General features: G+C 42.9%; 1 protein-coding gene across 1 annotated transcript in view; it reads right to left on the reverse strand.

The window, feature by feature from the left end:
• Positions 1 to 4822: 4822 nt before the first annotated feature.
• mfsd14bb (major facilitator superfamily domain containing 14Bb) overlaps positions 4823 to 23126 on the reverse strand; it is a 29695-nt gene continuing 11391 nt past the window's right edge. The window contains exons 2-12 of the mRNA XM_084177457.1: positions 20798 to 20887; positions 13070 to 13132; positions 12298 to 12425; positions 11725 to 11839; positions 11383 to 11601; positions 10956 to 11069; positions 10254 to 10325; positions 9970 to 10082; positions 9687 to 9784; positions 9242 to 9396; positions 4823 to 7266 (exon numbers count right to left, since the gene is read on the reverse strand). Coding sequence (XP_084033583.1) covers positions 7054 to 7266; positions 9242 to 9396; positions 9687 to 9784; positions 9970 to 10082; positions 10254 to 10325; positions 10956 to 11069; positions 11383 to 11601; positions 11725 to 11839; positions 12298 to 12425; positions 13070 to 13132; positions 20798 to 20887 — 1380 coding nt within the window. The 3' untranslated portion in view covers positions 4823 to 7053. The remainder of the gene's footprint in view (positions 7267 to 9241; positions 9397 to 9686; positions 9785 to 9969; positions 10083 to 10253; positions 10326 to 10955; positions 11070 to 11382; positions 11602 to 11724; positions 11840 to 12297; positions 12426 to 13069; positions 13133 to 20797; positions 20888 to 23126) is intronic.

Consider the following 23126-nt stretch of genomic DNA (forward strand, 5'->3'; position numbering starts at 1 on the left):
AGTTGTCTGCATCACTTCCAATCCCCCATGTTATATATATATATATATATATATATATATATATATATATATATATATATATATATACACACACACACACACATACATACACACATACATACACACAAACATTATTAGTTATCTTGTTATTATTTGTTGTTAGTTGTTATTAGTCCCATCCAACACCTCCCATCTACAGTGGGGAAAAAAAGTATTTAGTCAGCCACCAATTGTGCAAGTTCTCCCACTTAAAAAGATGAGAGAGGCCTGTAATTTTCATCATAGGTACACGTCAAACATGACAGACAAAATGAGGAAAAAAAATCCAGAAAATCACATTGTAGGATTCTTTATGAATTTATTTGCAAATTATGGTGGAAAATAAGTATTTGGTCAATAACAAAAGTTTCTCAATACTTTGTTATATACCCTTTGTTGGCAATGACACAGGTCAAACGTTTTCTGTAAGTCTTCACAAGGTTTTCACACACTGTTGCTGGTATTTTGGCCCATTCCTCCATGCAGATCTCCTCTAGAGCAGTGATGTTTTGGGGCTGTCGCTGGGCAACACAGACTTTCAACTCCCTCCAAAGATTTTCCATGGGGTTGAGATCTGGAGACTGGCTAGGCCACTCCAGGACCTTGAAATGCTTCTTACAAAGCCACTCCTTCGTTGCCCGGGCGGTGTGTTTGGGATCATTGTCATGCTGAAAGACCCAGCCACGTTTCATCTTCAATGCCCTTGCTGATGGAAGGAGGTTTTCACTCAAAATCTCACGATACATGGCCCCATTCATTCTTTCCTTTACACGGATCAGTCGTCCTGGTCCCTTTGCAGAAAAACAGCCCCAAAGCATGATGTTTCCACCCTCATGCTTCACAGTAGGTATGGTGTTCTTTGGATGCAACTCAGCATTCTTTGTCCTCCAAACACGACGAGTTGAGTTTTTACCAAAAAGTTCTATTTTGGTTTCATCTGACCATATGACATTCTCCCAATCCTCTTCTGGATCATCCAAATGCACTCTAGCAAACTTCAGACGGGCCTGGACATGCACTGGCTTAAGCAGGGGGACACGTCTCGTACTGCAGGATTTGAGTCCCTGGCTGCGTAGTGTGTTACTGATGGTAGGCTTTGTTACTTTGGTCCCAGCTCTCTGCAGGTCATTCACTAGGTCCCCCCGTGTGGTTCTGGGATTTTTGCTCACCGTTCTTGTGATCATTTTGACCCCACGGGGTGAGATCTTGCGTGGAGCCCCAGATCGAGGGAGATTATCAGTGGTCTTGTATGTCTTCCATTTCCTAATAATTGCTCCCACAGTTGATTTCTTCAAACCAAGCTGCTTACCTATTGCAGATTCAGTCTTCCCAGCCTGGTGCAGGTCTACAATTTTGTTTCTGGTGTCCTTTGACAGCTCTTTGGTCTTGGCCATAGTGGAGTTTGGAGTGTGACTGTTTGAGGTTGTGGACAGGTGTCTTTTATACTGATAACAAGTTCAAACAGGTGCCATTAATACAGGTAACGAGTGGAGGACAGACAAGCTTCTTAAAGAAGAAGTTACAGGTCTGTGAGAGCCAGAAATCTTGCTTGTTTGTAGGTGACCAAATACTTATTTTCCACCATAATTTGCAAATAAATTCATTAAAAATCCTACAATGTGATTTTCTGGAATTGTTTTTCTCATTTTGTCTGTCATAGTTGACGTGTACCTATGATGAAAATTACAGGCCTCTCATCTTTTTAAGTGGGAGAACTTGCACAATTGGTGGCTGACTAAATACTTTTTTCCCCCACTGTATATATAACTATAAAAATATATATATTTATTCAAATATCCTGCATATCTTATTTTCCATCATTATCAATTAATATGCGTAACAATGTTGGCAGTTCATGCGCAGGATCTCAACATACAACCCAGATTGCCATTGTATTACATTTAATTTATTGACAAGCAATTATTATCCTAGCAAATAATTACCGCGGTCCATCCCATACCCCCCAAAATTCTTCTCTTTGCCCTATGGCAAAATGTGTAAAATCCCACCCCAAAAAATTATTACTAAATATTATAGAATTGGCCCACCCAAATTTCTGCAGGCCCACCCACCAACAAATTTGTCTACACCACAGTTTTAACATATAAGCTAACTCCATCATATGATATAGCAATCTGATGCCGACGCAGTCGATGACATAGCACACAACCATTGGTTGATGCAATGCAATGTCTGCAATGAAGTCGGCCTGGAACTCTCCCAGTAATTGCACCTGGTAATATGCTACTTGAACAGTTCAAGTATAAAGATTATGGATGGGTTAATGTTGTGCCATGATTACTAGTCTATGTTGGAGTGCAATATAATTTTTTTATTTTGCAATATAGTATGCTGTATTGTTGTAAATTGTGTTTTTACTTGATGCATCAAATGCCTTTTGGGGACCTTGCATTTTTTGTTTGCATTTTGCATGGTCCCCCACTTTTTAATCCATGATCAATAAGGCTTGTAAAGAGATCGTAAATTACATTACCATATTAATATACATTTGGTAAGTGTATGATTAGTGCAGATTGGGCTAGCACTAGCTTCAATATTTACGAAAAGGTCTCTCACATGTTATGGGAGACCATAAAGAGGTTGTAATATAGTACATTTGTTCTGATGTGACCAAACACTTGTGGCAGTGCAATAGTGAAAGGCCTGAATGTAGGTAGGGTTATTTGTTTCTAACTTTTTTCTCAAATAAATAATGATTTGTCAATAAGTTTACTGAATGAGTGTCTGGGATGCTGAGTGTTTTGCAAGAGAGCAGTTTGTATGATTTGTTATAGACAATGCTGTATGATTAAACACTTTTAAAAAGTTTCATCATTTGTCTGCACTCTGATATCAAGAGCAAATATGAGGAATACTTTTCACATAATACCCACATAATGGTCATAATTAGTGGATTATAAAATCCATGCATACTAGTGTAGATTATGTAATGCAGACATCCAACAATTGCTATACATTTCTTTATTATTATTATTGTAGATATTATTCAGAATTATGATTTAAGATAAAACAAAGCTATTACAAATGCACAACCCATGAAGAAATCATTCAACATTATTTTAAAAAAGACCAGTAACAACTGCTCAAAATACACCGAGCAAAAATATAAACGCAACATGTAAAGTCTTGGTCCCATGTTTCATGAGCTGAAATAAAACATCCCAGAAATGTTCCATACGCACAAAAAGCGCACTTCTCTCAAATTGTGCACAAATTTGTTTTACATCCTTGTTAGTGAGCATGCTGCTGAGTGGTGCTGAGAAGTATTTCTGTCTGTAATAAAACCCTTTTGTGGGGAAAAACCCATTCTGATTGCCTGGGCCTTGCTCCCATTGGGTTGGCCTGGCTGTCAAATGGGTGGGCCTATCCCCTCCAAGGCCCACCCATGGCTGTACCCCGTCAGGTAAAATCCATAGATTAGGGCCAAATTTATTTATTTCAATTGACTGATTTCCTTATATGAACTGTAACTCAGTAAAATCTTTGAAATTGTTGCATGTTGTGCTTATATTTTTGTTCAGTATATTAACATGTATATATATATATATATTTTAGGCACACGTTTTCATTGAAATTAAGATGCAGTACTCAGAAAATGAATGCATAACTTACACTGCATGTTGAGTAAATGACAATCGTTCATTTAGAAAGAAGTATATTTTAACTGCATAAGGGAATCGTTTTGTTTAGCAATAACAATGGCTAAATATATTAACCTTGTTCTTAAAATATACAAAGTGCTGCATTATGAAAGTCCAAAAGACTTGGGTCTTACATAAGTTATTGAACAGATTCATACTGTTTCATCAACTGGTTTGTAGAGATACAGTGAGGGAAAAAAGTATTTGATCCCCTGCTGATTTTGTACGTTTGCCCACTGACAAAGAAATGATCAGTTCAAATAAACCTGCCATTAAAATTAGACTGATCATGTCTGTCAGTTGGCAAACGTACAAAATCAGCAGGGGATCAAATACTTTTTTCCCCCTCACTGTATGTCATAAGTTAGATTCAAACCTGCTGGCAAAATGAATACAGTACACAATACCATACAATACAGGGAAAATGTAACACTAAATTCTACTGTTACAGGTTAGTTATGATTGTATGCAAAAATATAGGTTGTATTGTGTTTTTACACCAATTATCTTTGAGAAAGCAACATTTTTAAAAAATCTAACCAATAACAATCTTAAGATCTGACAGAGCCACATCTTGGTATCAATTCAGTCTGGGATCATAATAGATACAGGTAACTGCTAAAATTAAGGAAACACCAAAGTGTCTTAACAGGGCATTGGCTCACCACGAGCCGCCAGAACAGCTTCAGTGCTCCTTGGCATAAAATACATTCTACAAGTGTCTGGAACTATATTGGAGGGAGCGACACCATTCTTCCATGAGAAATTCCATCATTTGGTGTTTCGTTGGTGATGGAAAACACGGTCTCAGGCGACGCTCCAGAATCTCCCATAAGTGTTCAATTGGGTTGAGATCTGTTGACAGACAGCCATGGCATATGGTTTAAATCGTTTTCATGCTCAGCAAACCATTCAGTGACCACTCGTGCCCTGTGGATGGGGGCATTGTCATCCTGGAAGAGACCACTTCCATCAAGATAGAAAGGATTCACCATAGGTTGAAGGTGATCACTCAGAATGTCTGTGTATTTATTGGTGTTTACCTTGTCCTCTAAGGGGTTGAGTGGAACTAAACCATGCCAGTAAAATGCACCATAACAGAGCCGCCAGAACCCTCATTTACTCAAGTGTTTCCTTTATTTTGACAGTTACCTGTATCATACCACAAAAAAGCACTTCCCAACTAGTTGCAATAGTTATGAGGCCACACAACTGTACTCTGAAAATACATTTTTAAAGTACCACAATATGCCATTATCACGGTTTTAATTTCAATTCAGGATTGGCAATTAAAATGTTAAAGTACAACTGTACTGTGGGTGTTAAGTTAATCCATTAATACTTCACTGATAGCCACAATCCCACCAGACCTTTATACAACACAAGAACTAACACTCAGATGTGAAAGGTAACAGTTGCTGTAAAAGTGATGATTTTGTTTTTAAAGGTTATGAGCAGCTATACCAAATCAGAGGGCCTAGATTTCTCTTAAATTGACATTTTATGAAGAGGTAAACATTTGAGGTAGCTGACAATATACTCAGATTGGGATTTGTAGGGTGGATAGGCATATTTGGAATGTCATGGTTCAACTCTTTCAGCAACTATTTCAGCATTCTGTAACATTCAAGTCCAAGTCAAGTCTCACTCGGCTGATTCGACAATACATGACGTGGCAAAAAGGCAAAAGAAAAATAATATATGGCACAGCATTTTTCTAATAATAAATTGTGTCACCATTAAGGTACATACACTGTATATACTAGAGTATGTGGACACCCCTTAAAATTAGTGGATTCGTCTATTTCAGCCATACCCGTTGCTGATAGGTGTATAAAATCAAGCACACCGCCATGCAATCTCCATAGACAAACATTGGCTGTAGAATGGCCTTACTAAAGAGCTCAGTGACTTAGGTACCACCTTTCCAACAAGTCAGTAAATAAAATGTTTGCCCTGCTAGAGCTGCCCCGTTCAACTGTAAGTGCTGTTATTGTGAATTGGAAACGTCTAGGAGCAACAACGGCTCAGCCGCGAAGTGGTAGGCCACACAAGCTCACAGAACGGGACCGCCGACTGCTGAAGCGCGTAAAAATCGTCTGTCCTCAGTTGCAACACTCACTACCGAGTTCCAAACTGCTTCTAGAAGCACAATAACTGTTCGTCGAGATTTACATGAAATGGGTTTCCATGGCCGAGCAGCCGCACACAAGCCTAAAGATCACCATGCGCATTGCCAAGCGTTGGCTGGAGTGGTGTAATGCTCAACGCCTGCGTTCTCTGGAGCGGTGAATCACGCTTCACCATATTGCAGTCAGACGGACGAATTCATAGTGCCAACTGTCAAGTTTGGCGGAGGAGGAATAATGGTCTGGTGCTGTTTTTCATGGTTCGGGCCAGGCCCCTTAGTTTCAGTGAAGGGAAATCTTAACGCTACTGCATACAATGACATTCTAGACAATTCTGTGCTTCCAACTTTGTGGCAACAGTTTGGGGAAGGCCCTTTCCTGTTTCAGCATGACAATGCCACCGTGCACAAAGCGAGGTCCATACAGAAATGGTTTGTCGAGATCGGTGTGGAAGAACTTGACTGGCCTGCACAGAGCCCTGACCTCAACTCCATTGAACACCTTTGGGATGAATTGGAACACCTTTGGGATGAATCAGTGCCCGACCTCACTTATGCTCTTGTGGCTGAATGGAAGCAAATCCCCGCAGCAATGTTCCAACATCTAATGGAAAGTCTTCCCAGAAGAGTGGAGGCTGTTATTGCAACAAAGGGGGGACCAACTCCATATTAATGCCAATGATTTTGGAATGAGATGTTCTAAGAGCAGGTGTCCACATACTTTTGGTAATTTGGTGTATTTACCTAACTATACACCAATCCGTTTACAATCTAGATTGCACAGTAACTTTGAGATACAGGTCAACATATTATTAACATAAAGCTGGAGTGAGCATCAATTGGCCTTTTAACCCATTAATAGGAGGGGGAAGATTTACTTTAAGCATATGAGAAACTAGCAGAGCTTGCTATCTCTTCAACTCCACAAACACTGTCTAGGCCAATGTTTGACACCAAAACACACCTTGTCACTCAACCCGGTGCATTAAGAAGTCATTCTGTCCTTGTCGCATTGTAAAATCACAGTAAATGATAAAACCATCTCGCTGGACAAAAGACCGTTCCCTAATCATAGAAACAGAAGTGTGTGTTCAATGTGGTTGAAGGATATACCCTGAATGGCTCCATGCCGGCTGCTGCTGGTTGACGTTGGTCTCTCCACTACGGCTGAGTGTGCTGAGGGAGCCATTAGGGGGCGCTCATGTTGGAGTCCCTCTCAGACAGTCACATGCTACTGTCCTGCAGGAGGGGCTCGATATCCTCGTCGCTGGCAGGCAGGGGGTTTAAACTCAGGTTGTTGCTGGTGCTGGTTTTGCGCGTGCCCGTGCAGGTCTTCACCGCTATACTGTGGTGCTCAGGGATGAAGATGGCCACAAGGAGAGCCAGCAACACTAAACAGGCTCCGAACAGGAAGGGCGGCCCGGGGATGGTCGGTTTCTGAAAGAAAGTTCACAAGAAATGTTCCCTAAATGAATACAGTAGTCATTGGGTGCACAGCTTGTATTCAGACCACTTGACTTTTTCCACATTTTGTTACATTATAGCCTTTGTTACATTATAGCCGTATTCTAAAATGAATTAAATTGTTTTTCCCCTCATCAATCTACATACAATAGCCCATAATGGCAAAGCAAAAGCAGGTTATTTTCTGTGCGCAAATGTATCAAATATAAAAAATGTATCCGTTTTACATAATTTGTAAGTCGCTCTGGATAAGAGCGTCTGCTAAATGACTTAAATGTAATAAATGTAAAATGTATTCAGACCCTTTACTCAGTACTTTGTTGAAGCACCTTTGGCAGTGATTACAGCCTCGAGTCTTCTTGGGTATGATACTACAAGCTTGGCACATCTGTATTTGGGGAGTTCCTCCCATTCTTCTCTGCAGATCCTCTCAAGCTCTGTCAGGTTGGATGGGGAGCGTCGCTGCACAGCTATTTTCAGGTCTCTCCAGAGATGTTCGATCGGGTTCAAGTCCGGGCAACTCAAGGACATTCAGAGAATTGTCCTGAAGCCACTCCTGCGTTGTCTTGGCTGTGTGCTTAGGATCGTTGTCCTGTTGGATGGTTAACCTTCGCCCCAGTCTGAGGTCCTTAGCTCTCTGGAGCAGGTCCTCATCAAGGATCTCTCTGTACTTTGCTCCATTCATCTTTCCCTTGATCCTGACTAGTCTCCCAGTCCCTGCCGCTGAAAAACATCCCCACAGCATGATGCTGCTACCACCATACTTCACCGTAGGGATGGTGCCAGGTTTCCTCCAGACGTGACGCTTGGCATTCAGGCCAAAGAGTTCCATCTTGGTTTCATCATACCAGAGGATCTTGTTTCTCATGATCTGAGAGTCCTTTAAGAGCCTTTTGGCAAACTCCAAGCGGGCTGTGCCTTTTACTGAGGAGTGGCTTCCGTCTGGCCACTCTACCATAAAGGTCTGATTGGTGGAGTGCTGCAGAGATGGTTGTCCTTCTGGAAGGTTCTTCCATCTCCACAGAGAAACTCTGGAGCTCTGTCAGAGTGACCATCGGATTCTTGGTCACCTCCCTGACCAAGGCCCTTCTCCCACGATTGCTCAGTTTGGCTGGGCGGCCAGCTCTAGGAAGAGTCTTGGTGGTTTCAAACTTCTTCCATTTAAGAATGATGGAGGCCACTGTGTTCTTGGGGACCTTCAAAGCTGCAGACATTTTTTGGTACCCTTCCCCAGTTCTGTGCCTCGACACAGTCCTGTCTCGGAGCTCTATGGACAATTCCTTCGACCTCATGGCTTGGTTTTTGCTCTGACACGCACTGTCAACTGTGGGACCTTATATAGACAAGTGTGTGCCTTTCTAAATCATGTCCAATCAATTGAATTTGCCACAGGTGGACTCCAATCAAGTTGTAGAATCATCTCAAGGATGATCAATAGAAACAGGATGCACCTCAGCTCAATTTCGAGTCTCATAGCAAAGGGTCTGAATACTTGTAATACATTTGCAACATTTTCTAAAAACCTGTTTTCGCTTTGTCATTATGGGGTATTGTATGTAGATTTTTATTTTATCCATTTTAGAATAAGGCTTTTACGTAACAAAATGTGGAAAAAGGGAAGGGGTCTGAATATTTTCGGAATGCACTGTATGTATTGATGATAGGTGTTACTTTGATCATTATTATTTTAACCATCATCAAAAAGTAGAAGAAGCTTCTCTTACAGAGAACTTTTTTTGTTTTACTAATCCAACTCTATACAAATGGGGAAAAAGACTACATGGAAAATAAAAAACTTAGCCAACAGAAGGTTTTTTGTGTGCTCTTTGGGCCTACAGCAAACTGACTATCCCATTCACCACCACACGAACACAGGTGCACTCATATGATCTCATCAGAGTTACACAGCCATGACATTAAAGATGTAAGCGTATTCTGGGCTCTGTACCTCGCTGGGCACCTGAGGTGTGCTTTTGTTTCTTCCTGTCACAGGGTCAAGCTCGTTCAGCTCCACGTTGAACAGGAAGAATATGAAGCCGTACAGAGCTGGACCCAGCCCATTGCATAGGCCTCTGATACCCGTAATCATTCCCTGGACACAACCTGTAAACGTACCAAAGACAGATTTTACTCTGACGGCACAGAAAAACTCACAATTCACCTCCTTTCAGACACCTCAGGTAGAAAGGGTATAAAAAGCATAATGATTCCTGCCTATTATGGTGAAAGGAAGAGCAAGATAGAGATTACATGGCCCAAAGCATGAATCAGTTGTCACATGTCAGCTGTTGCTCTTTAGTTGGTCAGTGGCAGTGACCTCTGCAGCTGCGTGTAAGGGCGACGTGTGGAGGGGAGAAGGGAGAGCCACAGAGAGGAGACCGGTGTTGTCTTACCTTGCTGATCAGGGGCTGCTATCCGGGACACCAAAGCACTGACTGCAGGGAAGGTGATACTGGACATGGCTGCGACTGTACCCGCGGCCCACATCATCCTGAAAGACAGGAGGTCCCACAGTGGGGTTAGAGCTATTTCACACGGACAATGGACAAATCCCCTCAACACCCACGCGGTGCCAACACTTGGACAGCTGGACAACACTAAAGACTAAAAGACCAACTCTATGAATTCTAGCACGTATGAGATATCATTTTGGCTGTGGATCAAACTCAAACTTACCATGGTTCTGATCCAAAGCCATACCAGGCTAGCTGGAACAACTGAAACCCCAGTCCAAGTAACACTGTGTTTTTATTCCCGATAGTTCTCATAAAATAGGTTAAGAGCAATGTCTGTTAAAAGAAAAGGGAAGAGAACAATTATTACAGTAAATCCAAAATATTATATTCTTCATGATCTTCTTTTAATAGTTTGCGGAGGTAAATAGTGACGTGGAACATTGTAAATAGTGACACTTTTCACAGTTGATGAATAGAATAAATACTAATACGGCAACACAATACCTGAGCGATAATAGAGAGGATCCCGACCATTGCTATAAAAGCAGCAATTGCTGCAGGTGAAAATTCAATAACCTGAAAAGGAACACAAAGCACAGTGCATCTCATATTACACAGTGTAGATAAAAGTGTAGTATACACGTCACCCTCAAAATATCAAATTAATTTAGACAAGGCAGATGCAGTGTTGCCAATTTTGTGACTGTCGTTATACTAAGCGAGTTTTCAGACCCCTCCAGCGACTTTTATTGATTCTAGCGACAAATTCAGCTACTTTTCAGGCTGCCTTTGGGAAGTTTTGACACAGAGGCCTTCTATGGTTTTGACAGCAACTTTTCCCACTAAATTATGCCGCAAATGAGACTGGGAGAAGCTGTCTGTGCAACAGAAGTCACAGCAACGGCGCACACATAGGCTGAGAAGCACAAGGGGAGGGGATGTGCGGCGACAGAGGGGGCGAAAACACTACATCAGGGACCGCAGCAAGCCAAATTGGTGCTGTGACGGCAAAACATCATCTAGCGACTTCTAGTGACAAATCAAGGAGCCAATAGCGAATCTCACTGCAAAACTGTTGCCAACACTGGTCAGATAACATTACATAAAGATTGATAACAATGCTAGAATGACTTAAGACTTCCCATGATCAGAAAGAAACAAAGGCATACTTATAACCTGTTATAACTGACTTATAACCAGTCTCACCTGTCGCAGGTAGAGGAAGAAGCTGGAGTACTGGCCTGCCTCTGGCAAGTAGGACAGGAACACTGTGACACATATGAGCAGCACTGTCGGGTCCTTTCCCACTCGCCTAAGAGACTGTGGACGAATGACATGTCAGGAAGAGAAACCAAGTGGTCAACATTGAGTATCACAGTGAAATTCTAAACATATTGAACAGCTGTAAGACTTAAGGCTAATTTGTACCCTACCACCGTACGCAAGAATGCAAAATCACGATCCTGCGTAGCCATAATATGCAGACATATGCAGCCCTGCAATTTTTTACTCTGCAAGATCGCCATTTTGCGGAGCTAATTGCTTTCTTGCGTTGCATATGTACTAAGGTATAAATCAGGCTTTAGCCTAACAGCTTATTTAATTTGGGTAAGGTTATGTCAATGTCACTCACAGCAAAGGGGTCGGCTTGCTCCCAAGAGATAGGCGACCCCCAGGACGTCAGTCTCATTTTGTCTGGGAGAGATTCTGGCACGACCAACAGGACAAAGGCGATATCCACCACGGCGATGATAGTGGCCACTAGCACCACCAAACTGTCGCCGTAATTTGCAGAAAGGTAGGCGCCAATGGCTGGACTAGTGACCAAACTGGCGGCAAACGTTGCGGACACCTGAAGCAGAAGGAGAAGGTGGAACATCCTCAACATTTGTGTTTTAATTGATTTGATCATCTTTAACATCTAAGTCATAAGGGTGGTGGGGGATAAGACGTTAAGACAGACAAGAGCCATTACCAGTCCATATGCTGTGCTTCTTTCATGTTCTTCAGTGATGTCTGCTACATACGCAAAGATTACAGAGAAAGTCACAGCGAAGATGCCCGAGACTGATATCATGGCAAAATACCACCTGCAGAGAAACATTCAAAAGTAAAATTCTTACTCAAAACAGGGGAAATGTCACAAATATTCAACACTGAGAAATGTATCTTGAAAACAAAGTTGTGTTTTAATTCAGCAGCAGACATACATTTCTCTCAGTGAGAGGAGGTAAGCATCAGCAGAAAACACAGAGAGAATCTCAATTGCCTACTCCTCACGTCCTCTCTCCTTGCCTCCTTCTCAAAACCCATTGGAGGAGAAGATCAGAGGGGAGGGACCTATGGCTTTCTCATCCAATAGGTTTTGAGGAGGAGGCAAAGAGAGAGGACGCGAGGAGTATGCAATTGAGATTTTCCCATTGCCCACATACAACCCATGTTCCCAGCAGGTTCGCAGTCAGAAGCCACAGAGTGCGCTGTAGAGATCACTCACATGAGAAGCATGTGACTGAGCACAAAGGGTGCTATGTCTACCAGTGCCTCTTACCATGGGCTTATCCTCATTAGGGGGATTGGGGCACAGGTGAAGAACACTGTAACCAGCAGGAAGGACTTCCTGCCCCAAACATCTGATAAGGCACCTATCAGAGGGGCACTCAGGAATGACAGCAACCCCTACACACAACACAGGCAAAATGTAATCACAATGCTACGCCAAAAATGCATCAATAAGCACAAGACCTCTATGGGCAGGCGTTTCACACAACTCAAAGTAGGTGTGAAAGAGATACATTATCAATGTTAAAATTGCTCACCTAAACACACTAAGACCTTGACATAGCTAGCTGAAGTATAGTAACATTAGGGAGTCTTGCTGTGGGTAGTGAATGTAGCACAAAGACGGTCATGACCAAGCCTTGGGCAGACCTGGGTTATCAGGCAAGCTCAATCCTCTGTGATTCTGACTGACAACCATCTGTATGTCACACATGACAAGATGTTATATTACAATGCAGTAATACGCTGCTCGTCACCATTGACTAATGCTGATCTGAACAAACCAGATAGGTGAAAAGACAATGCCTAGTAGAAACTTGACAAACGTATGAGTTTCCCCTGCACCTCTCACCTACACCCAAAAGCTAGATCAACTAAACAATTATCCAGAAACATTAACTAAAAGAACAAGGCTGTCTGAAATGAGAAGGTGAGCATAGTGACCAAATATCCTCTCATCGCAACTTTGAGATAAAAGTTCCTCATTTGAAGAAAATGAAACATTGAATCTTAAAAGCAACCCAAATGGAAATGCCTCTTACCTTAACACCTTGAATCAGACCATTCATAAGAAATGTGTGCTGGGGAAACGTTTCATGAAGAACCTGGAGGACAGCAGAAGGAGACAATACAAATACCCTTGTTAGGTCATTTGCAAAGTCACTACAGATAATGCCGTCATTCATTCATGACCTTTGCCCTTTGGGGCACTGAGGAGGGCGCACGTCTTGCCGCGTCCTGCTCGACTTGCTTTTTTATTGGTATTTTTGCGTTCATTATGACTTTGTTTGCTCAGAATGTTTGTGCAATCATTTCTTACAACCGACAAACACTTCTGGATCATGAATCGGAAGCTACACAGTTATCTCTCAGCCTCCCAGATCTGGGATACTACATTCGCTCCTTTGTTTCCGCACAGCGGACTTACCTGTTGCTCCTGGCCGAGACGACAGAAGGCAACGCCGGCGACGAAGAACAGTAATGAAAGGGGGACCCCAAGCTAGGCTGAAAAGACAGGCTACATGGCCTCCTCTTTCTAGCATCCTGATGGCTAATGTCCAATCGCTGGAAAATGAACATTGTGAACTCAGAGCAAGGCTTCAATCGCAGAGGGACATCAGGGAATGTTGTGTCTTGGTTTTTACAGCGACAAGGCGTATGGACAATTCACTTGACTCTGCTATTCAACCAGACGACTTTTCCATTTTCCGTATGGATCGAACGGCGGCTTCTGGTAAGAGTAGGGGGAGGCGTATGCTTCCTCGTCAACACTTCCTGGTGTACCAAAGTTAAAAACATCTCAAGCTCCTGTTCACCCTACCTGGGGTTTTTGATGCTAAAATTCGGACCCCACTATATGCAGAGGGAATTGGCGTGCGTTATTACCACAGCTGTGTACATACCGCCACAAGCAAACATCAAGGCGGCACTCAGCGAACTGTACAAGAACATTAGCCAACAAGAATCCTCTCACCCAGAAGAAGTCTATTGTCGCGGGAGATTTTAACAAAGCAAGTTTAAAACAAATTCTTCCAAAGTATCACCAACACGTATCCGGACCCACGAGAGGAAACAACGTGCTGGACCATGTGTACACAAACATCCATGACGCATACAAAGCCGTCCCCCGCCCCCACTTCGGCCAATCAGATCACGTCTCTGTTCCTACTCCCCGCTTACAAGCAGCAACTCAAGAGGGAGCCACCAACACAGAGAATAGTGAAGTGCTGGACAGAGGCAGACTCAATGCTGTAGGACTGTTTAAGAATACTAATTGGAATATGTTCAAAGATTTATCCACCCAGGACTCACCCATCCATATTGAGGAATATACATCGTCAGTCACAGGTTTCATTATGAAATGTACTTACAATAACAATCCGGACATACCCCAACCAACAACCCTGGATGAATATAGAAATCCGTACCATGCTGAGAGCCCATACTGCAGCATTCAATGTCAGTAGAGAGAACCCCAACAACTTGGGGTCGCAACGCATGTGGCAAGGACTACTGGCTATCACGGACCACAAAGGCAAATCCAGCTGTGTGGTGCCCACCGAAGCCTCCCTCTTAGACAAGATTAACACAATCTATGCTCGCTTTGAGGCAGACAATACTGAGCAATGCTTTCACTCTCCGAGTCGGACGTGAAAAAACTCAAGAGTGAATACTCAAATCCCTGGCCGCGTCCTCAGAGTGTGCGCTGACCAGCTGGTGGGCGTCTTCTCGGACATCTTCAACCTGTCCTTGTCCCAGGCTGTAGTCCCCCCACTTGCTTCAAGGAGACCACCATCATCCCAGTGCCCAAGAACAACAAGGTGACATGCGCAAATGACTATCGCCCCATTGCACTCACCCTGGTCATCATGAAGTGCTTCGAGAGGCTGGTCATGACCCACATCAAGGCCAGCATGCCAGGCACACTGGACCCACTCCAATATGCCTATCGCTCCAACAGATCCACGGAGATGCCATTACCACCATTATTCATACGGCCCTAACACATCTGGACAAGAGGAACACCTATGTGATAATGCTGTTCATTGACTACAGTTCAGCATTCAACACTATTGTTCTCTCTAAGCTCAGAGCCCTGGGTCAGGACACTACCCTCTGCAACTGGATCCTGGACTTCCTGATGGGCAGACCACAGGTTGTGAGGAATGGCAACAGAAACTCCTCCACACGGACTCTTAACACGTGGGCCACCCAAGGGTGTGTCCTCAGCCCGCTGCTGTACTCCCTGTTCACCCACGACTGTGTGGCTTTGCACAACACCAACTCCATCAAGTTTGCTGACGACACCACGGTTGTAGCCCTGATAACCAGCAACGATGAGTCAGCCTATAGGGAGGAGGTAAGTGAACTGGCATTGTGATGCCAGGACAACAACCTCTCACTCAACGTCAGCAAAACAAAGGAGTTGAGAAACATGCCCCAATCCACATCAACGGGACTGCAGCAGAGTCAACAGTTAGCGTCCACATCACCGAGGACTTGACATGGCCCAACAACACCACCACTCTTGTCAAGAGGGCGCAACAGCACCTTTACTTCCTAAGGCGGCTGAAGAAATTCGGCATTCCGCCCGGCATCCTGACCAGTTGCATCGCAGCCTGGTACCGGAATTGCTCCGCCCACGACCGCCAGCGGGTGGTGAAGACTAGGCTTGGGTGGTATACAGTATATAACGTATACCGAGGTATTTGGAAAGAGCCACGGGATGGTTTTTCAATACCATCAATACCGGTGAAACTATTTATTACACATTTTTCTATACATTTTAATATTTGTAGCAACTTCTGGAAGGTTCTCCCATCTCCACAAAGGAACTCTGGAGCTCTGTCAGAGTGACAATTGGGTTCTTGGTCACCTTCCTGACCAAGACCCTTCTCCCCGATTGCTCAGTTTGGCCGGGCGGCCAGCTCTAGGAAGAGTCTTGGTGGTTCCAAACTTCTTCCATTTTAGAATGATGGAAGCCACTGTGTTCTTGAGGACCTTCAATGCTTCAGACATTTTTTGTTACCCTTCGACAGACCTGTGCCTCGACACAATCCTGTCTCGGAGCTCTACGGACAATCCCTTTGACCTCATGGCTTGGTTTTTGCTCTGACATGCACTGTCAAATGTGGGACCTTATATAGACAGGTGTGTGCCTTTCCAAATCATGTCCAATCAATTGAATTTGCCACAGGTGGACTCCAATCAAGTTGTAGAAACATCTCAAGGATGATGAATGGAAACAGGATGCACCCGAGGTCAATTTCGAGTCTCATAGCAAAGGGTCTGAATACTTATGTAAATAAGGTATTTCTGTTCTTTATTTGTTATAAATGTGCAACATTTTCTAAAAACCTGTTTTCGCTTTGCCATTATGGGGTATTGTGTGTAGATTGATACGTTTTTTAATTTTTTTTGAATAAGGCTGTAATGTAACAAAATGTGGAAAAAGTGAAGGGGTCTGAATACTTTCCGAATGCACTGTATGTATAACATTATGAGCTGGAGTGCCTGCCTTTGCAAAAAAATATATGTTTGAGCTCGTTAGCATATTTAGCTAGCAGCTTCCATGAAGATTCGCTATTACTTGTGCTAATGTTATTAGCATTCTGGTAATAGATGCCCAATGGGCTTTGTGTCTTTTGGCACCCCCTTGTGTACTAAACCGGTAATACCATAAATCCCGGGATGAGAGAAGGATGGCATGACGATATGAAATTCTGGATACCGCCCAACCCTAGTACATCACTGGGGCCGTGTTCCCACCCATCCAGGACACTTGAAACGGTGCCTGAGGAAGTTTCACAGCATCATCAAAGACCCCACACACCCTGCCACGAACTGTTCACTCCCTTACCGTCGGGCAAACGGTATCGGAACATAAGGACTGATACCAACAGGCTAGAGACAGTTTCTATTTACAAGCCATCAGACTCTCCGCACTTTTGCACACACACACACACACACACACACACACACACACACACACTTCACAATAGCTGTTACCAGACTTATTTACTATTGCTAATACTGCACAATTTAAACACTTGCCCCCCAATCCACCCTTTCCTGATACATGTACAAATATTGTATTATAAATTGTGCCTTCCTGTATTATACTTATGCTAAAATGTTTATTCTATTCTAAATGAGCCATTTACATCTTTCCCTTTAAACACGATTTGATACGTATCTACATCCATGAGCTCAGATATGTTTTAGTTTGAAACGATTCGGTGCAAATCGGTTTGATTAGAGGTACGAATCGATGCGATTCTGTGCGGTACGATGCGCTAACATTTGTTGCATAAACATTCATTTTCCATTCTAAATTACAATCTGCTGTTGATGGAGCTCATGAGCTGGGCCTCTCTGAGCTGACTTCTCTCGCTCTGTATGTGTGTGTGTGTGTGTGTGTGTGTGTGTGTGTGTGTAAATGATGTACATGTATGTCTATGGTGTATGCAGGCACCTGAGCCAAGCCATAAGGGAAACTTGGCATCTACCACCCCACTATCAGGTAAGGGGGCAATGTTTGCTTTTTGTCCCCCCCACTTTTGATCTGAAATCACAATATTTTGCAGATTCAAAAGTGTTTGAGCTAGTAATGTATCAATATTTATCTTTACAAATGTAATATGACATAGCAAATGAATATATAGCACAACTTTGGATTTCACCCCCGTCCAAATTACAGTTTGACCGGTTGGAAGGAAATAAGAAGCTGTGAAAACGACCAAACATGTTTGATAAAATATTGGTTCGTCTTGGATGCATATTTTATGTGGTTGAAATATTATCAGCTTTTATGATGCTGATAAAGCAGTCCCTAACTGTGCATTCGCATAAGATGCTGGAGAAAAAAAAATCTTATTTCTCCACTCCTGTTCTAGAATCAAAATGTAGCCTACATTTTGTGTAGCCTATCATTCTACTGCAAGAAATGCTTAATTCTGCAGGAGTTAATATTAAGACTGTGAGAGGTTACAGACCTACAGTCAGTGTCCGGATATCAGTTTCCATTCAACCCATCTGAACAGTAGGCTACAGTTCCCTTGACATGCCATAGGCCTATTTGAAGTCTCCGTCTTGTGACTGTCGAATTTGTATAGCGCCTCACAATCACACATAACATAGACGGCACTGCCATCAACTTAACCCAATGTTTCCCAACCATTACTTTTCTAGCCATCCCTTCTCTTTATTTTCAACTCTCCATTTCGCAGCTTTTCTCTTATTGAATTAAACGCAGACACTGTCCTTTTTGCCTCAGTGGATCAACATGAACTTTTTCTGCCAGTTCTCAAACGCGTTTGACGATTGGAGTGTAGGCTATTTGGCGCACGTAAAGTAAGGCCCTAAAGCTTAGGCTTACGCACTAATGCCAGATAGCCTTAAAATAATGAAAGAAAAACCTCAATGTAGCCTATAGATATAAATTGCACAAGAACGATACATTTATGGATTTTTTTATGTATGGTTTTCTCTTTATTTAACCCGATCATATTTCATGACCCTAAACCCACCCGCCCGGGACTGCGGGTTATGAGTCAACACCTACATCATTACACTGTATATCTAAAAATGACCATATATATAGTGCATTTGGAAAGTATTCAGACCCCTTCACTTTTTCCACTGTTACGTTACAGCCTTATTCTAAAATTGATTAAATAAAAATCTACACACCATACCCCATAATGACGAAGCGAGAACAGGTTTTTAGAAAATGTTGCACATTTATTACAAATAAAGAACAGAAATACCATATTTCCGTAAGTCTTCAGACCCTTTGCTATGAGACTCGAAATTGAGCTCAGGTGCATCCTGTTTCCATTGATCATCCTTGAGATGTTTCTACAACTTGATTGGAGTCCACCTGTGGTAAATTCAATTGATTGGACATGATTTGGAAAGGCACACACACACACCTGTCGATATAATGTCCCACAGTTGACAGTGCATGTCAGAGCAAAAACCAAGCCATGAGGTCGAAGGAATTTTCCATAGAGCTCCGAGACAGCATTGTGTCAAGGTACAGATCTGGGGAAGGGTACCAAAATATGTCTGCAGCATTGAAGGTCCCCAAGAACACATTGGCTTCCATCATTCTTAAATGGAAGAAGTTTGGAACCACCAAGACTCTTCCTAGAGCTGGCCGCCCGGCCAAACTGAGCAATCGGGGGAGAAGGGCCTTGGTCAGGGAGGTGACCAAGAACCCGATGGTCACTCTGACAGAGCTCCAGAGTTCCTCTGTGGAGATGGGTGAACCTTCCAGAAGGACAACCATCTCTGCAGCAATCCACCAATCAGGCCTTTATGATAGAGTGGCCAGACGGAAGCCACTCCTCAGTAAAAGGCACATGACAGCCTGCTTGGAGTTTGCCAAAAGGCACCTAAAGACTCTCAGACCACGAGAAACAAGATTCTCTGGTCTGATGAGAGATTGAACTCCTTGGACTGAATGCCAAGCGTCATGTCTGGAGGAAACCTGGCACCATCCCTATGGTGAAGCACGGTGGTGGCAGCATCATGCTGTGGGGATGTTTTTCAGCGGCAGGGACTGGGAGACTAGTCAGGATCGAGGTAAAGATGAACGGAGCAAAGTACTGAGAGATCCTTGATGAAAACCTGCTCCAGAGCGCTCAGGACCTCAGACTGGGGCAAAGGTTCACCTTCCAACAGGACAACAACAGCACACAGCCAAGACAACGCAGGAGTGGCTTCGGGACAAGTCTCTGAATGTCCTTGAGTGGCCCTGCCAGAGCCCAGACTTGAACTTGATCGAACATCTCTGGAGAGACCTGAAAATAGCTGTGCAGCAACGTTCCCCATCCAACCTGACAGCGCTTGAGAGGATCTGCAGAGAAGAATGGGAGAAACTCCCCAAATACAGGTGTGCCAAGCTTGTAGCGTCATACCCAAGAAGACTTGGGGCTGTAATCACTGCCAAAGGTGCTTCAACAAAGTACTGAGCAAAGGGTCTGAGTACTTATGTAAATGTAGTATTTCAGTAAAAAATATATATATAAATTAGCAAAACTTTCTCAAAACCTGTTTTTGCTTCATCATTATGGGGTAGTGTGTGTAGATTGAGGGGAAAAACAACTTAAATCAATTTTAGAATAAGGCTGTAACGTGAAAAAGTGAAGGGGTCTGAATACTTTCAGAATGCACTGTATACCATGTGTATCCTGTACATTGATTTACCTTTATTTGAACAGAGAAGTCATATTGAGATTAAACCCTACACAATACAGAAACAAGCACATACAACAGGCAAGTATAGATAAACATAAATGCAGACAATATACGCATTAAATACATATTAAGATACAAAACACAATCAATTAAAACAATTACATTCTTCATTATAAAAATCCTCTGTCTGAATTGTCCTAGGTACTTCAAAGCATCCAATAGAAACGTCTTTTGGAGATTATTCCAAACATAGGGTGCAAGGAAATTAAAGGCCGATTTACCTAACTCTGTAGACACCAAAGGAGTCTCCAAAGTTAACCAACTCTGTGAACAGGTTTGATAACTTGTCATTTTAAATCTTAACAGTGATGTTAGGTAAGTCGGAAGCTTATGGAGCAGGGCTTTGTAAACAAAAAGACTGTAATGATGTGATCTACTTGACTTTAAAGCCATACAGCCAACCTTTTGGTAAAGAACGCAGGGATGAGTAATACAACTGTCTCCTGTGATAAAACGACTAACAAAACATCAAACTTAAAACGTGTGTGTCTGGTGTGTTTACTTACAGTCAGCATTGGTGTTGTAAGCAGTCCCCAAGCAAAGAACTCTAGAAAGATGACCACAACTGCATGGGACACCTTGGCACGGCCGGTGTGCTGCAATGGGAAGATAGTGACAGAGACTGTTTAGGACAGTCCACGGTGAAAAATACCAGTAGTCTAATCTGTAATAACAATTTCTGAAATAACAACATTGAGCAAGAACTTCATACACCCTTCCTTGTTGTTTTCAACTTTAAAATATGTAAAAGTGGGGAGAATGCTACAGTAGGGGGATTATTGCTGCATTCACGTCATGTTGGAAACTTTTCCTTGACCATGTTGCTATGTGCATTATAGCAAAGTTAACCAGCATATTGCTGTTGACAACAATGCCGCGGAGGCAGCAGCAGAATGAGGAGACGAGAAAACAGCCCTTGCCTTATTGTCTAAGAAAAGTGAGGAGAGAGGAAACTCCACCTTAATTAGGTCTATAAATCAATAGCCTAACTGTTAAATGTGCCTGGCTTTATAAATCATCCATTTATAGACAGAAATAAGACAGATCCTGCTTTTGTGTTTGTATAATAGCCTACTGATTCCATGAGCACCAAGCCTCACACAACCACAACATGTCGGATAAACTATTTCAAAATGGGGCTGTTTTTAAGCTTTGCTATGCTGTAATAAAGGCTTTAAATGTTTTTAAAATTAGAACCGCCTCTCTGGTATTATTGTTAATTCATTTAGTGTTGTTTACACTGCTCCAAATTGTCCGAAGAATTATATTTATAAGAATAATAACCCTCTTTCTTGATTTCGTTCTTATTGTTATTATTACTATTATGATTATCATTAAAATAATAAGTAATGTCATTATCATTAGTAGGCTTAGTATAGCCTTGTATAACCACCATTGAGCTGTAAGCCTAAGAGCGCATCCTGTTCAGTCTGAATATCGTAACTTACTTAGGCCTACAGTGCATTCGGAAAGTATTCAGACCCCTTGACTTCTTCCACATTTTGTTACGTTACAGCCTTATTCTAAAATTGATTAAATAAATACAAATCCTCAGCAATCTACACACAATACCACATAATGACAAAGCGAAAACTTTTGACTTGGAAGAGTTCCCGTGTTGGATAGCCATAGACAGCAAGCTAACATAAGATCCCTCTCTGTTTGAGTAGGCTAAACTAGCTAGGTAAGTGAAAGTGAAAAAAAGACTAAATATAGCCAACTCTCTCTCTCTCTTGCTTCGCTTTCATTTTTGAAGAAATGAAGGAAATGAAAACTATTGACTTTCTCTTTGAGTCAACTACTCACCACATTTTATGCACTGCAGTGATAGCTAGCTGTAGCTTATGCTTTCAGTATTAGATTCATTCTCTGATCCTTTGATTGGGTGGACATGTCAGTTCATGCTGCAAGAGCTCTGATAGGTTGGAGGATGTCCTCCGGGTGTTGTCATGATTACAGTGTAAGTCTATGGAAGGTAAAGCTGGGCAATTCACATACCGCCCCAACAGAGCCACAGATGACGCAATCTCAATCGCACTCCACACTGCCCTTTCCCACCTGGACAAAAGGAACACCTATGTGAGAATGCTGTTCATTGACTACAGCTCAGCGTTCAACAACATAGTGCCCACCAAGCTCATCACTAAGCTAAGGACCCTGGGACTAAACACCTCCCTCTGCAACTGGATCCTGGACTTCCTGACGGGCCGCCCCCAGGTGGTAAGGGTAGGCAACAACACATCTGCCACGCTGATCCTCAGCACGGGGGGGGTGCGTGCTTACTCCCTGTTCACCCACGACTGCGTGGCCAAGCACGACTCCAACACCATCATTAAGACCTGATCACCGACAAGAATGAGACAGCCTATAGGGAGGAGGTCAGAGACCTGGCAGTGTGGTGCCAGGACAACAACCTCCCCCTCAATGTGAGCAAGACAAAGGAGATCGTGGACTACAGGAAAAGTAGGGCCGAACACACCCCCATTCACATCGACGGGGCTGTTGTGGAGCGGGTCGAGAGTTTCAAGTTCCTTGGTGTCCACATCACCAACAAACTATCATGGTCCAAACACACCAAGAAAGTCGTGAAGAGGGCACGACGATGCCTTTTTCCCCTCAGGAGACTGAAAAGATTTGGCATGGGACCCCAGATCCTCAAAAAGTTCTACAGCTGCACCATCGAGATCATCCTGACCGGTTGCATCACCGTCTGGTATGGCAACTGCTCGGCATCCGACCGCAAGGCAGAGGGTAGTGAGTAAGGCCCAGTACATCACTGGGGCCAAGCTTCCTGCCATCCAGGACCTACAGTGGGGAGAACAAGTATAGAGAGCT

The sequence above is a fragment of the Coregonus lavaretus genome (assembly GCF_964263955.1).
Source record: "Coregonus lavaretus genome assembly, chromosome: 14".
Lineage (NCBI taxonomy): Eukaryota > Metazoa > Chordata > Actinopteri > Salmoniformes > Salmonidae > Coregonus > Coregonus lavaretus.